The 13,415-nt window shown below is 36.5% G+C and overlaps 1 protein-coding gene across 1 annotated transcript in view; it reads left to right on the forward strand.

Moving 5' to 3' along the window:
* The first annotated feature begins 845 nt into the window (after positions 1 to 845).
* The window catches only part of Ndufa5 (NADH dehydrogenase (ubiquinone) 1 alpha subcomplex, 5, 13kDa), a 120,941-nt gene continuing 108,371 nt past the window's right edge, over positions 846 to 13,415 (forward strand). The window contains exon 1 of the mRNA NM_001172353.1: positions 846 to 1,126. Within this exon, the coding sequence (NP_001165824.1) occupies positions 1,106 to 1,126 (21 nt within the window). The 5' untranslated portion in view covers positions 846 to 1,105. The remainder of the gene's footprint in view (positions 1,127 to 13,415) is intronic.

Raw genomic sequence — 13,415 nt, forward strand, 5'->3', positions numbered from 1 at the left:
AGGCATAAAAAGGTTGACTGTTTCTATCTTTGTCAGTCATATGCGCAAGTCCCTATCCTACTGAAAAAATAACGTGATTATCACGTGATTATTATGCAATGATCACGTGATAATCGCGCGACGATTTTGTCGATAACTTTACGTAATTATCACATGATAATAACGTGATAATCATGTGATTTTTTTCAGTAGAGTAAAAACCTTGTGAGAGATAACGTCAATTTGTTGGTGGTATTTCGACAAGACGATGTGAATCTAAAGCACTTGTACGACGATCATGTAAATTCCGACATGACGTATAATGCTCGCTTCAAGGATTTATGCGCGCAATGTTGGTCAGACGTAAATCATAGATTTCCCATGATTGACAAAGATAGTCCAATCAATGCTGGACGATAATATCGAAAAGTATTCGATAAGTTTGCTATAAATATAAGCTCGTGCTTAGTACGACATACTTAGTCTGACATAATTGAATGCGAAAGTGCTAAGCATGTCTGATTTTCATCAAGAGAAAAACGTACTTCATCAGTTGATCAAAGCTCGAAACGCTGTCAAGCGTAAATACAACTTACTGAAATTTGGAAAGGAAAATTACGAAAAAACTGTTAAAGAAACTTTTAGACCAATCGTTGATCCACTTTAAAAGCTAGTTGAATCGGAAAGTAAGGCCGCGCTTTCCACAATTGAGTAACCGATGCTTGTAACTGCAACGAAGATTACCGAACTTCATACACTTCAGGTTGGCAGCAATAGCAAAATCGCCATATTCGTTGCAGTTACAAGCAACAGTTACTCAATTGTGGAAAGAGCCTTAGGAAAGTGGTACTGTACGGGTACTGTATCGAAAATATTGAGATTGACCTTCTTCTTTCTTACTCCCTGCACAAAACATAAATAAAATAATCTTTACACTTTACACAAAAATAAAATAATTACTGCCTTTGGTTTGTATTTAAAAGAAAGTACAAGTACCAAGCGGTAAAAGTTTCATATTCTTTTATTTAATATAGCGGTTTATAACAGATCATATAAGTACTTTGTGTCTTGTATATCTTTAAAAAAATAAGTTTTTTCAACAGAATATCTAAAAAACCTTATTAATATGTCACAAGCTATAAAACATGTAAGGTTTGATACATTTTATTAATCATACAAATTTTCACAATTTATAACATTTATATAATTATATAATAAGTAATATAATATATTTTTGCTTCCTACCTAAGGAATCTTTGTAATAGTACTTTCTGAAGTTTGTGTAAAAACATGTAGAAAGTGTTTTTTGATGCATTTTTAATCGAAAAATAATGTTTTTGGAAAATGTTCGTATGGATGTATGTGTATGTGTGTGTGTGTATTTGTTTGTATGCATCTGTATCTCAGCTTCTACTCAGTATAGATTTTAATTCGAAGTTCTCTTTTTTTTATTACTATAGCATAATTAGAAAACAGTCCGTTTTTACATTTTGATAACGCATTTTTTATAGCCATTTTTCAGTTTTAAGGTTTCTGTTTTTTGTAACAAAGTTATTTAAAAAGTTGACGAAAGTAAATTGCTTAATATGTACGTAAAAGAAAATTAAATTACCTATCTTTTTACCACAGAATTCATCTTATTGTTTGTTGTTCTTTTATTATATACCATAAAGTTAAATATCAAACTTTTCTAAAAAAAAACATGGTTGTTGAAGGTTATCAGAACTATATATTAATTTAATTTTAAGTCATTTCATGGGGCAGATCCAGTAAAAAACATCAAAACCTGAAAAAAGTAACTAGTATTATATAGTATCTTGATCCATTTCCTTGGGCTGTTTATGGAACCAGTTAGTTTCAAAGAGTTACTAAGATTCAACATTTTTTTTTCTTACCCTGTATATTCCAGATAACTGAAAACTGCATCGCTTGGATCTCAGCTTCTATTTAATGGATTTTAATCTATTAAGGCCTCTACCTAGGCTTGTTTGTATATATAATTAATTAGAAATAATTCTATCTATCAAACGAAAAAGTACAACAGCTTTATAGAATTATAAAGTAAAAACATGTATATTTAGATACTAGAACCTACATTTGCGCAAAAGGCAAATGTAATTCCTACAATATAGGCAAACATCGTCGTATCTCCAGCTACAATTACAACAAAATTAATAATACGTATCTAAATATTATTGATAGTTTAGACGATATAACAAACGATATTATAAATACCTGGGTGTTCAAAACAAAAAACAATACGGCTAATATCAATTTCATTAAATTTATTAAAGGAACATGTAATGACTTGGAAAACATCAAAAATCCTAATATTCAAAAATATAAACCAATTGAAACGGTCTTCTCCATAATAGATGTAATGGCTGCAGAAAATAGCAAAAAAGCAAAAAATAGAGAAGCCGCTGCCGCACCTAGACAGAAAATCACGGAATCAGCCAGCCATAGAATGACCTATGTCGACATTAACTATCTAGGATCAAACAAGGCCTTTTTTTACTTTGACAGAGGAATAAGAAGGAAACAGGTTTTTACAAACTCAGTGTCTTTTCTCAAATTATAGTCACCGTATAAGGACAAAGTAATAATTTTTACATCAGACTGTAAATGTGACTCATCTAAGCAGCACAAAGAAATGTTCCAACCTGTGCGGTTGGACTTACGTGTCCGGCTAGGCTCAACTCAACAGAGAAAATGTTGTGCATAAGAGGAAAAAACTAACTCTGGAGTTAAATAAATAAATAAATAAACAATTTTGATATTCAAGCACTGCATAATATTGAAGAAAATGGGTGTTAAAGCATTCGCAGTGGTTTTTAATTAATTTATTTATTTATTTATGACCATATACATAAGTCTTTTAAAGGCTTCCTATAGAGGCAAACAAGTTGCCTTTACTAGGTATGACACAATAATTATATAGATAGCTTAAAAACTAAAAACTAAAATTAATTTTTTCGTACTGTTCTTTCTTTTACTTATAACAGAAGTTAAACTAGTGTCTATAATTCATTTCATACTATTAAATTTCTTATGAAATCCTTTAATTTATTTTTTATAGTTACTTTTCTAACTGTTAACTCTTTGAGATCATTAGAGAGTAAATTGAAAATTTTCACAGCCATGTATTAGCTGCTTTTCTTACTTACAGATTTATTAATTTTTGGCAATGATATACTCTTTTTCCTAATAGTTTTCGTATTTTTACTATAAATATCCCTTAGTTTCCTTAGTTTCCCATAGTGATATGTTATTGCTTCAATTTGGGACAACTGCCTAACTGTTAGTGGGAAATTTTGTGTTTCAAAGTGATGTCTGTTAATAATTTTTTATAACTTCTTTTGTACTCCTTGTATCGAGAACATACAATTGTTATATGCTCTACCCCAGGTAATTATTCTATAATTGACTAGGCCCTGCAAGAATGCATGGTAGATCATCATTAAGGTTTTTCTATCCATTATACTTTTAATTATACTAGACTTGGCGCAGTGCGCTGCGCGCACTGTAGTAGACTATTAATTCATTAACTTATTAAATGAAATATAAATGCTTGATTGATATTTTTAATATTTGTTTTCTATCACGGAAATATATCAAACTTTACAATATATGATTCATTTCGCGCTCATATAAATTTCAAAATTGCCGCGGTTTCATCGCCAACTTCCTTTTAAAATTTTAAGGTTAAGTATGTCTCAACTCAGTTCGTGTCAACGTTCACATTATGTTTCTTTTTGTAACAATAGTAATATTTACAATATAGAATATTATAAATACACAAATTATAATTTGATGTGTATTATAGTATTATATTACATTTTTAATATTAGAATCAATTTTAGAAATCAAAAACAAATCAAAAAATTCTAACGATACTTTTGACGCATGCGTACTACATGAGCCAATCATATTGACGCATTCTTGGCTTCACTTCATCCGATCATGACTTTTTTATATAGGGATATATTGGATTATGACGGGCGATATTAGCACGTCATAAGCTCAGCATGCCGCGAGAAGAAAGACTTGTACTAAATTCACACTGTTACAGGTACCAGCGCTGGCAAGGCGGGGAGAGCCGCTGGACGACACGAGAGAGGCGGAGAGAGAGGGAGAGAGAGAGAAAATTCGGCGACACGCGACTGAGACGCGTACACTGCAGAAGATTTTCAAGAATCAAGTGATCCAATATTTATAGTTAGTTCAAGAAGAGACACAGATCTCCACAGATTAATACAGACAGATAAAACGTTACCTACGTCGCTGAAGAATAGCATAATAGCACAGCGCAGAGGAAGCAGAGTAAACGTGTTCGACACAAATTCGACATTCATAGATGAGTTCGAACCTCAGATTAATAATCCACAAATGTCAAGCATAACGCAAACGGGTACAAGTGTGTTGCCGACTAGCAACAGCACAGCGGCAACGACAAGTACCAGCACAATAACAACGCAAGCACAAGGAACAAGGCAAGCGAATACGCAAGTAACGTACTCAAACAATGCCCAGGTAAACGAAGAGTACCTCAGGCAACAAAACGAACAACTGATTAGAATGCGCATCGCAGACGTCAAAGAGAAGGAAGCTTTACGACAACAACTAGAACAGCTGGAACAAGTTATTTTAGACATGGCGGAATCCAGTAATTCGTACACTCCGACGACGCCAGCTGATAGTAGGAAAGTTCGATTTCAAGAGACGCTAGAGATTCGACACCCTGAACCTGACGCGCATAGTACGCGATACGCAAGCGAAAACCCGTGGATAATTAATTTAGACGGTACACAGAACTATCAGACCAGGCAAAATCCATTCAGAAGGCAGAGTAACACTCCAGACTATCAAGAGTCTAAGGGGAGGGGCGGATCACCGATTGGTAATAACAATCCATTCCTCAAGCCTGGGGAAACACCATACGCTAATAGCACGAATCCTTTTTGGCCATTTAACGCCACGCAAACGAATCCGTTCAACCACACCCACACTCCTACGTGGACATCACAGTCACGTAAAGACATCGGAAAAATCGCCCGAGAATGGAAAATAAAGTTTGATGGCAGCCAAGACACTTGCATCGAAGAGTTCCTACAGAGAGTCAACGAATGCAGAATGTCATCTCATCTAGACGACACCGATTCACTGAATGCTATGTTGCACGTGTTAACGGGGCCAGCACTAATCTGGTGTAGACAACTGCGACACACTTGGTGTACATGGACAGATTTCTGCAAAGCTGCAAGGCGAAGTTACGGAGTCGATCAGGACATCCAAATGCAGCTGTTAGCCGAAGCCCAAGCGCGTACCCAAGGGAAAAAGGAGTCAGTGAGGGAACACATCTTCGCAGTACTGACGATCCTCAGCAGGCTAGATGAACCTCCACCGGTAGACGTACAATTGAAGATGATTTATGACAATATGTTGCCAGAAATCAAGATGATTGTACCACGTAAAGACGTCACAGACTTAGACGCCCTAGTTACGTTAGCGAGGGACGCCGAGAAGTTGGTTCACGATCGAGACAACTACAAGCCGCCACCTCCACCGGAACGTAGCCTGCTACCGCATGTCGCCTATAAGGAAAAGCCGGCTACACCGACAGCCACCACTGCGAAAACTCCTAGCATGAACGCTGTAACAGAACCCGTCGAACCAGCGAGCCCGATCCAGAGCACGCTAGTCGCGACGGCAGTAAAGGAGGCCCTAGCCCAATTAGGCCTTGCGGGCATTGCTGCCTTTCAGCAGCAACCATCGCAACTACAGCCGAAAGCCATCACAGCGGGTAGAAATAACCCGAAGAACGGCAAGAAGTCGAAGCCGGAAAGTGTCTCTACCGTGACAGTTGAAGAGGTAGTAGAGGAGAAAACGAGACGAACGGTACGCAAACCGGATAGTGACCACAATAAAGACCAGAAGGCTCGTGGGCCATATAAGCCCCACGTTAAATGCTATGGTTGCAGTTGGCCACAACACGTAAAAAGTTCGTGCCCAGAATGCTCCCAGAAGTCGGGAAAAGACCAAGGGAAGAAGTGAGTCAGGCCAACACTTCTCCCGAGGCAACAACGGCCTCTAGCGAATCGCTCAATTTAAAGAGCGAGGACGCACTCATGCCGTTGAAGGCCGATGATCCAAGTCCAGAGGATCACCGCCGCTGGTGGATGCAGGTTGGAATTGCAGGGTTCAGAGTCCGCTCTTTGTTCGACTCTGGAGCTGCACGCACCGCCATTGGCCCGGTCGGCATTCAGATTGCCTCGGCCTGTGGACAAACTATTACGCCCCATAAAGGACCAGGAGCGAAGCTCGCTAATGGCCAGTTAGTGCCGATTTATGGTCACGTCGACCTACCCTTTGATGTACAGGGTCGTCGAAAAGTACGGAAAGTCATGATCATGAGCGAACTTGATTCCTCCTGCATTTTAGGGATGGATTTCATCCGTGCATTTGGCGCCACGCTTAGACCTCGTCAGAATGTCCTAGAGATTGAGGGCACGTCGGAGACTATCCCTCTGGAGTTATCTAGTCTCACTGACGGCGAGAGTAATGCCCTGGCGGCCGTTGGCCTAGTTGATGTTACGCCGCGGCAGCGTAACCATTTAAACGAACTGCTGGATAGGTGGCTACCAGAGAACGAACAACCACTTGGCTGCACTTCATTGATCATGCACGCCATTGATGTGGGTTCCGCTCGACCTATCACGCAGAGGTACTACCCCGTGTCGAAGAAGATTGAGGAGGAGATGCATAAGCAAGTGTTGGAAATGCTAGAAGCAGGAATAATTCGACGGTCGAACAGCGAATGGTCGAGCCCCGTAGTCATGGTGCGAAAAGCCAATGGATCCTACCGGTTTTGCATAGACTACCGTAAACTCAACGCCGTTTCCAAGGCCAGTGCGTATCCGCTTCCATTCATGGACTCCATCCTTAGCAAATTGCAGAATGCTCGTTACATCTCGACGATCGACTTGAGTAGTGCCTACCACCAGATCCCCATGAAGGAGGAAGACATGCACCTCACAGCATTTACGGTGCCCGGACTTGGACTTTTTGAGTTCACCCGGCTTCCTTATGGCGTGGTTGGTGGCCCTGCGACGTTCCAACAGCTTAGCGATAAGATTATCGGGTCTGAGTTGGAACCTCATGCTTTTTCTTACCTGGATGATATTATTATCACTACCGACACGTTCGAAGACCATTTACATTGGTTAGAAGTCGTACTCAAGCGGATCAGCGATGCTGGACTCACGATTAATTGGGAGAAAAGCAAATTCTGTTGCAGCGAGGTTAAGTACCTTGGGGTGATGGTAAATCGAGATGGCTTCCGTCCCGATCCGGATAAGGTTGCTCCAATTTTAGACTACCCGGCCCCCAAGAATCTAAAACAACTCCGCAGGTTCCTAGGGATGGTCTCTTGGTACAGGAAATTCCTGGACAATTTTGCGACACTCGCCGATCCTCTCACTCACAAGGAAAGGTACCCAACCCGAACTCACCGATTTTGATGATTTTCATATATGTTGTAGAACATAAAAAAATAAGAGACACGTATTTTTTTTTATCGGCTAATTTTCACTTTTAAGGGGTAAAAACCTCCCCTAAAGTTAACCCCCAAAAAGCGTTTTTTTAAATATCTCGGCTTAAAATTAATATTTTTCAATAAAACAAATTGGAGGTTATTTCTTACAAAAAGAGCAAGTATTTCATGGTGATTTGAAGAGTAAGGGTAGCATCCCCTATTTTTTAGGGGTTGAAAACATATATTTTTTGGCATAATTTTATAATAAAAATGTTTAAACCGACTAAAAAAAATTGGAAAAAATGTTTAAACATCCTTAATAACAAAATTTAGTTGACGTCTTTCGGTGTTTTCATAAATATTACCCCTAAGGGGGTAAACCACTCCTAACACAAAATAACTGTAAATATGTAATTCAATACATAATATTTCGTAGAAAGTTTGTATATAGAGGTTTTCGAGGTCGCTGATTACAAATCTGTTATCAGATTTTGAAAATTCAAAATGGCGGATCCAATATGGTGGACGGAAATATCGAAAAAAAATTTTAACTTTCAAAAAAACTTGTTTACAAATGTGTGATCTTTGTAGCCTGTACATGTGAACTAAAGAGCCTTAAACCCTAAACCCCTAAAGAACAAATAGGCTAAATGGTTGTGCATTTTAACCAAACGACTCCAAACCCCTAACCTCCAGACAAGCCGAAGGCCTATGCTTTACCGTAGACACGAGTATAGACATATTACCGATATTTTATTCTATCATTTCGTATGTAACAAATAACGTCTCGTTTTATGTTTCAATCAAAGATTATTTATTTTTCTGCTTTTATAAATTAGCATAATTTCAAAAGTAATTTCATAAATTATAAAGTATTTCATAAATTGCATAATTATATAATTTTATAAATTCAAAAAGTCCACACTTTTTTGCAAATGAAAAAACATAGGATAATAAAATTAGTTTATCAAACTCTTTTGCGTTTTGTAATAAAATTTAATGTTGTCAAACTTGGGAGTTTTTCATTGTTACAATTATTTCGTAAGCCAAACGTTTTTTAGATGAATTCTCGAAGTAATGATTATTGTTTCTATAGTAAAATATTTACAGTCTGGAATTCCATAATAATACTATTTGATACGATTTAATGAATTTATCAAAAAATCTAAATTTAATAATAAATATTATTCTAATTATTATTATTATTTTTCATTATCATTGCTATTATCAGTATTACTGTTATTATTGCTATTGCAATTATGCTTATTCTTCTTATTATTATTATATTACTATGATAATTTTTGTTATTGGTAAAAATACATAAAAGAATATTAATACTCGAACTTCATTTGCAATTAAAGAACACGTTGTTATTGAAAGGGAATTTTATATGCATTCATTAGTTTAATGAATGTTATCGTACATTCAATGATAATTCCACAGATAAATGTCTTTCACTCATAAAAGTTGTTGACAATATGTGCGAATCAGTATGTTCTTTTTTTAGATTGTTTTCATCGAGTTTACCTCAGCTGCCTGTGTTATTTTTTAGGCAGTGAGTGAGTTTTGTGGATATTCTAGTTCGATGCCGGAAAGTATGAATAGTACGTCTTTTTGTTTGTCAGTGGTATCATACAGTTGTAGAAAATTTTCTTTAGTGATTTTATATAGATTTACATTGTTCAATTTCAAAGTGAATAAAAGTTGAATAAAACCAAAAATAGAGTTTTCCGAACATCACAAAGTGGAACGAGAATTCTTCTCCAATGCATAAATTAATGATTTGATTCAATTTACATTCACTCGTTTTATTCTGGTAGAAATGTAGCAGTCGTGCCTTACATGCAAAAACACAGCTTGTATAAATTTTACCGCTTGTTTTCATTTTAGATTGAAAAATGAAAATTAATCCGTTAAACGTTCTAAACTTATTATTAGCATACTTTCAAGCGTTAAACATACCAGATAGTGTCACGAATTATCACGAAACAGAGTTGGCCGAAAAAATAAAAGAAATTTTAATAGATGCAACACATGATTTCAACGATGTAGAAATGATTACTGATGACTCTTTGGATTTTCAAGAAGAGTATAAAGACCATAATGTGGAAATAATTGAAGATGAAGTGCAACATCATTTTCCTGATCCGGATATAGCACCAACAAATCAATGTACAGCAGATAATGAAGAACTAGATTTTGAATACAAAAAAGAGCTGTAGAATTTTGGAGAAGTAGCAAAACGAAGCAAAATTTAAGTCTCAAAACAGTGCAAAACAGATTCAAAAAAGTATCATCTATTAGTCAGCTACGTCGTTGGGCTCATTCAATTAATAAAGGTGGCACGTATAGAGAAAAAGTAGCACAAATTTGTCAGTATACCCTGGATAATTTTCAAGCAGCTATCGACAGTGGTTCAATTATCCATGATGAAGATATAATTCGATGGGCCTTACAAGCTAAAAAAGAAATTGGTTTTGATGATATTTGATTCAAAGCTTCTAAACATTGGTTACTCAAATTTAAGCAAGCACACCGAATAGTTTCTAGGAAAATAAATAAGTTCATAACAAGAAAAACACTAGAAAGTAGTGCAGAACTTACGGCTAAAGCTGAAGCATTTATCGATGACGTTAAATCGTGTATACCAAGGATTGGACTCGAAAATTTGTATAATACAGATCAGAGCGGATTTCAGCTAGAAATGCATTCTGGAAGAACATTAGCAGTAGAAAGAGAAAAGCAAGTGCAATGTCTGGTACAGTCAATTTCAGCAACAACGCATAGTTATACTATACAGCCACTAATATCAGCTACTGGACAACTGTTGTCACCGCTATTTCTTGTTTTAAAGGAACCAAGTGGCAAGTTTGGCCCTATTGTAGAACAAAACATATTTAGACCAGAAAACATGTACGTGGAAGCATCCAAATCTGGAAAATTAACAACAAGTAAGGGAACTAATAACTATTTTTACATTGCAATATCGTTGATCAGTTAATTAGTAAGTCATTTAATTGCAGATCACTTCAAAATCTGGTTGGAAAAAATATTTTATCCCTATGTAGGCCATCACTCAATACTATTACTTGATTCTTGGAGTGGTCATTGTGACAAAGTTATAGAAGAAACAATGCCACAAAATAAAATTATTAACACAAAAAAAATTTCAACTGGAACCACAGGAAAAATACAACCACTTGATGTCTATGGATTCCGTATTTGGAAAAACTTTGTCCGAACATTTTCTGATAATGTAATGTTAATGGATCATGATATGAATTTACATGTGAGAAATAATATAATTAAACTTCAATCATTGGTTCACAACCAACTGTCTTCACCGAGATATATAGATTTGTTTAAATATTCCTGGTATAAAAGCGGTTACGTCAATGAAAAACCAGATAAATTTGATAATCCTATAGATTTCAGTTTTGGAAAGTCTTGTGCAACACATTGTGAAATAGAAGAGTGCACAAACATTGCAATTGTACGATGTGGTTGGTGCAAAAAAGCATTGTGCTTTAAACACTTTTATGAGGACTACCATTATTGTAAAAACATCGTAAAATAATATATTTTATGCTCAATACAAAAAATGCACTATGGCAAAAGATAAAAGATTGTAGATTATTATTATACTCTAATATTATAAACAAAAATACATTATAAGTTGAATTTACAATAAAGGAATTTCAATAACATTCTGATAACAATTTCTACGGAAATTATAAAACTGCTTCACACACAGAATTTTCTTGTTTACAAATTTAGGAATTTGAGGTGGTTTGGTTAAAAAGCACAACCATTTAGCCTATTTGTTCTTTAGGGGTTTAGGGTTTAAGGCTCTTTAGTTCACATGTACAGGCTATAAAGATCACACATTTATAACAAGTTTTTATGAAAGTTAAAATTTTTTTTCGACATTTTCGTCCACCACATTGGTTCCGCCATTTTGAATTTTCAAAATCTGATATCAGATTTGCAAAGAGCGATCTCGAAAACCCTTATATACAAACCTTCTACAAAATATTATGGATTGAAGTATACTTATAGTTATTTTGTGTTAGGGGTGGTTTACCCCCTAAAGGGTAGTATCTATGAAAAAATCGAAAAACTTAATTTGTTTATTATAGATGTTTACAAATTTTTTCCAATTTTTTTAGTCGTTTAAAACTTTTTTATTATATACAATTTTTTTTCGATATTTCCGTCCGCCATATTGGTTCCGCCATTTTGAATGTTCAAAATCTGATAACAGATTTGTAATCAGCGACCTCGAAAACCTCTATATACAAACTTTCTACGAAATATTATGTATTGAATTACATATTTACAGTTATTTTGTGTTAGGGGTGGTTTACCCCCTTAGGGGTAATATTTATGAAAACACCGAAAGACGTCAACTAAATTTTGTTATTAAGGATGTTTAAACATTTTTTCCAATTTTTTTTAGTCGGTTTAAACATTTTTATTATAAAATTATGCCAAAAAATATATGTTTTCAACCCCTAAAAAATAGGGGATGCTACCCTTACTCTTCAAATCACCATGAAATAGTTGCTCTTTTTGTAAGAAATAACCTCCAATTTGTTTTATTGAAAAATATTAATTTTAAGCCGAGATATTTAAAAAAAACGCTTTTTGGGGGTTAACTTTAGGGGAGGTTTTTACCCCTTAAAAGTGAAAATTAGCCGATAAAAAGAAATACGTGTCTCTTATTTTTTTATGTTCTACAACATATATGAAAATCATCAAAATCGGTGAGTTCGGGTTGGGTACCTTTCCTTGTCAGTTAACCAGGAAAGACGTGAGATATAACTGGGGCGAATCGCAGCAAGAAGCGTTCCTACAAATTAAAACGCTGATAGCTTCGGCTCCAATCCTACATAGTCCATCATTCGACGAAACGTTCACGATTCAGACGGATGCTAGTGACACCGGCCTGGGTGCAGTGTTGACTCAAGTCCATGATGGCGAAGAACGCGTGTTAAGCTTTGCGAGCCGCACCCTGTCAAAAGCCGAGAGAAATTACTCTGTCACTGAACGCGAATGTTTGGCTGTATTGTGGGCGATACGCAAATTTAGAGCCTATGTTGAGGGTTATCACTTCCAAGTTATTACCGACCACAGTAGTCTGAAGTGGCTGTGTAATATGCGTAACCCCAACGGTCGATTAGCTAGGTGGGCTCTCGAATTGCAAGCCTATGATTTCGAGATTATCCATCGAAAGGGCTCATTACATTGCGTACCAGACGCCTTATCCCGAATGTACGAGGATGAAGACGAGAATACGCCCTTAGCCACACTCGGTATAGGAGGAAAATTTACAGACGACCCATGGTATACTGACATGTGTGCCAAGGTAAGGGAAAACCCAACCGATCATCCAAACTGGAAGATTTCGGAGGGCAGACTGTATCATCTACGTCCTGATCCTCTCTTAGACGATATCCTAGACGAACAGGACGAATGGAAAATGGTTTTGCCACCAGAGAAGACCGTAGAAGCGATGCGGGAATCGCACTGCGAGCCCACAGCTGGTCACTTGGGCCGCCGCAAGACTTACGAGCGAATCGCACGATACTTCTACTGGAAAGGAATGTATAGAGATGTAAGTAACTTCGTTCGTACTTGCACGGTCTGCCAGCAGTGCAAGGTAGAACCCATTAAACAAGCGTTACCCGCTGGTTTAATGGGTCAGAGAAGAGTCCCTGGACCCTGGGAAATTGTCGCCGCTGACATTATGGGTCCGTTCCCTCGGTCGACTCAAGGTTACCAATACATCCTCATCTTATTAGATGTTTTCACGAAGTGGATCGAAGTCATCCCAATTCGCAAGGCGGATGGAAAAACAATCCGGAAAAACCTAAATGAACGTGTTATTCTACGCTTCGGA

This window comes from Nasonia vitripennis (genome assembly GCF_009193385.2).
Source record: "Nasonia vitripennis strain AsymCx chromosome 2 unlocalized genomic scaffold, Nvit_psr_1.1 chr2_random0002, whole genome shotgun sequence".
NCBI classification, from domain to species: Eukaryota; Metazoa; Arthropoda; class Insecta; order Hymenoptera; family Pteromalidae; genus Nasonia; species Nasonia vitripennis.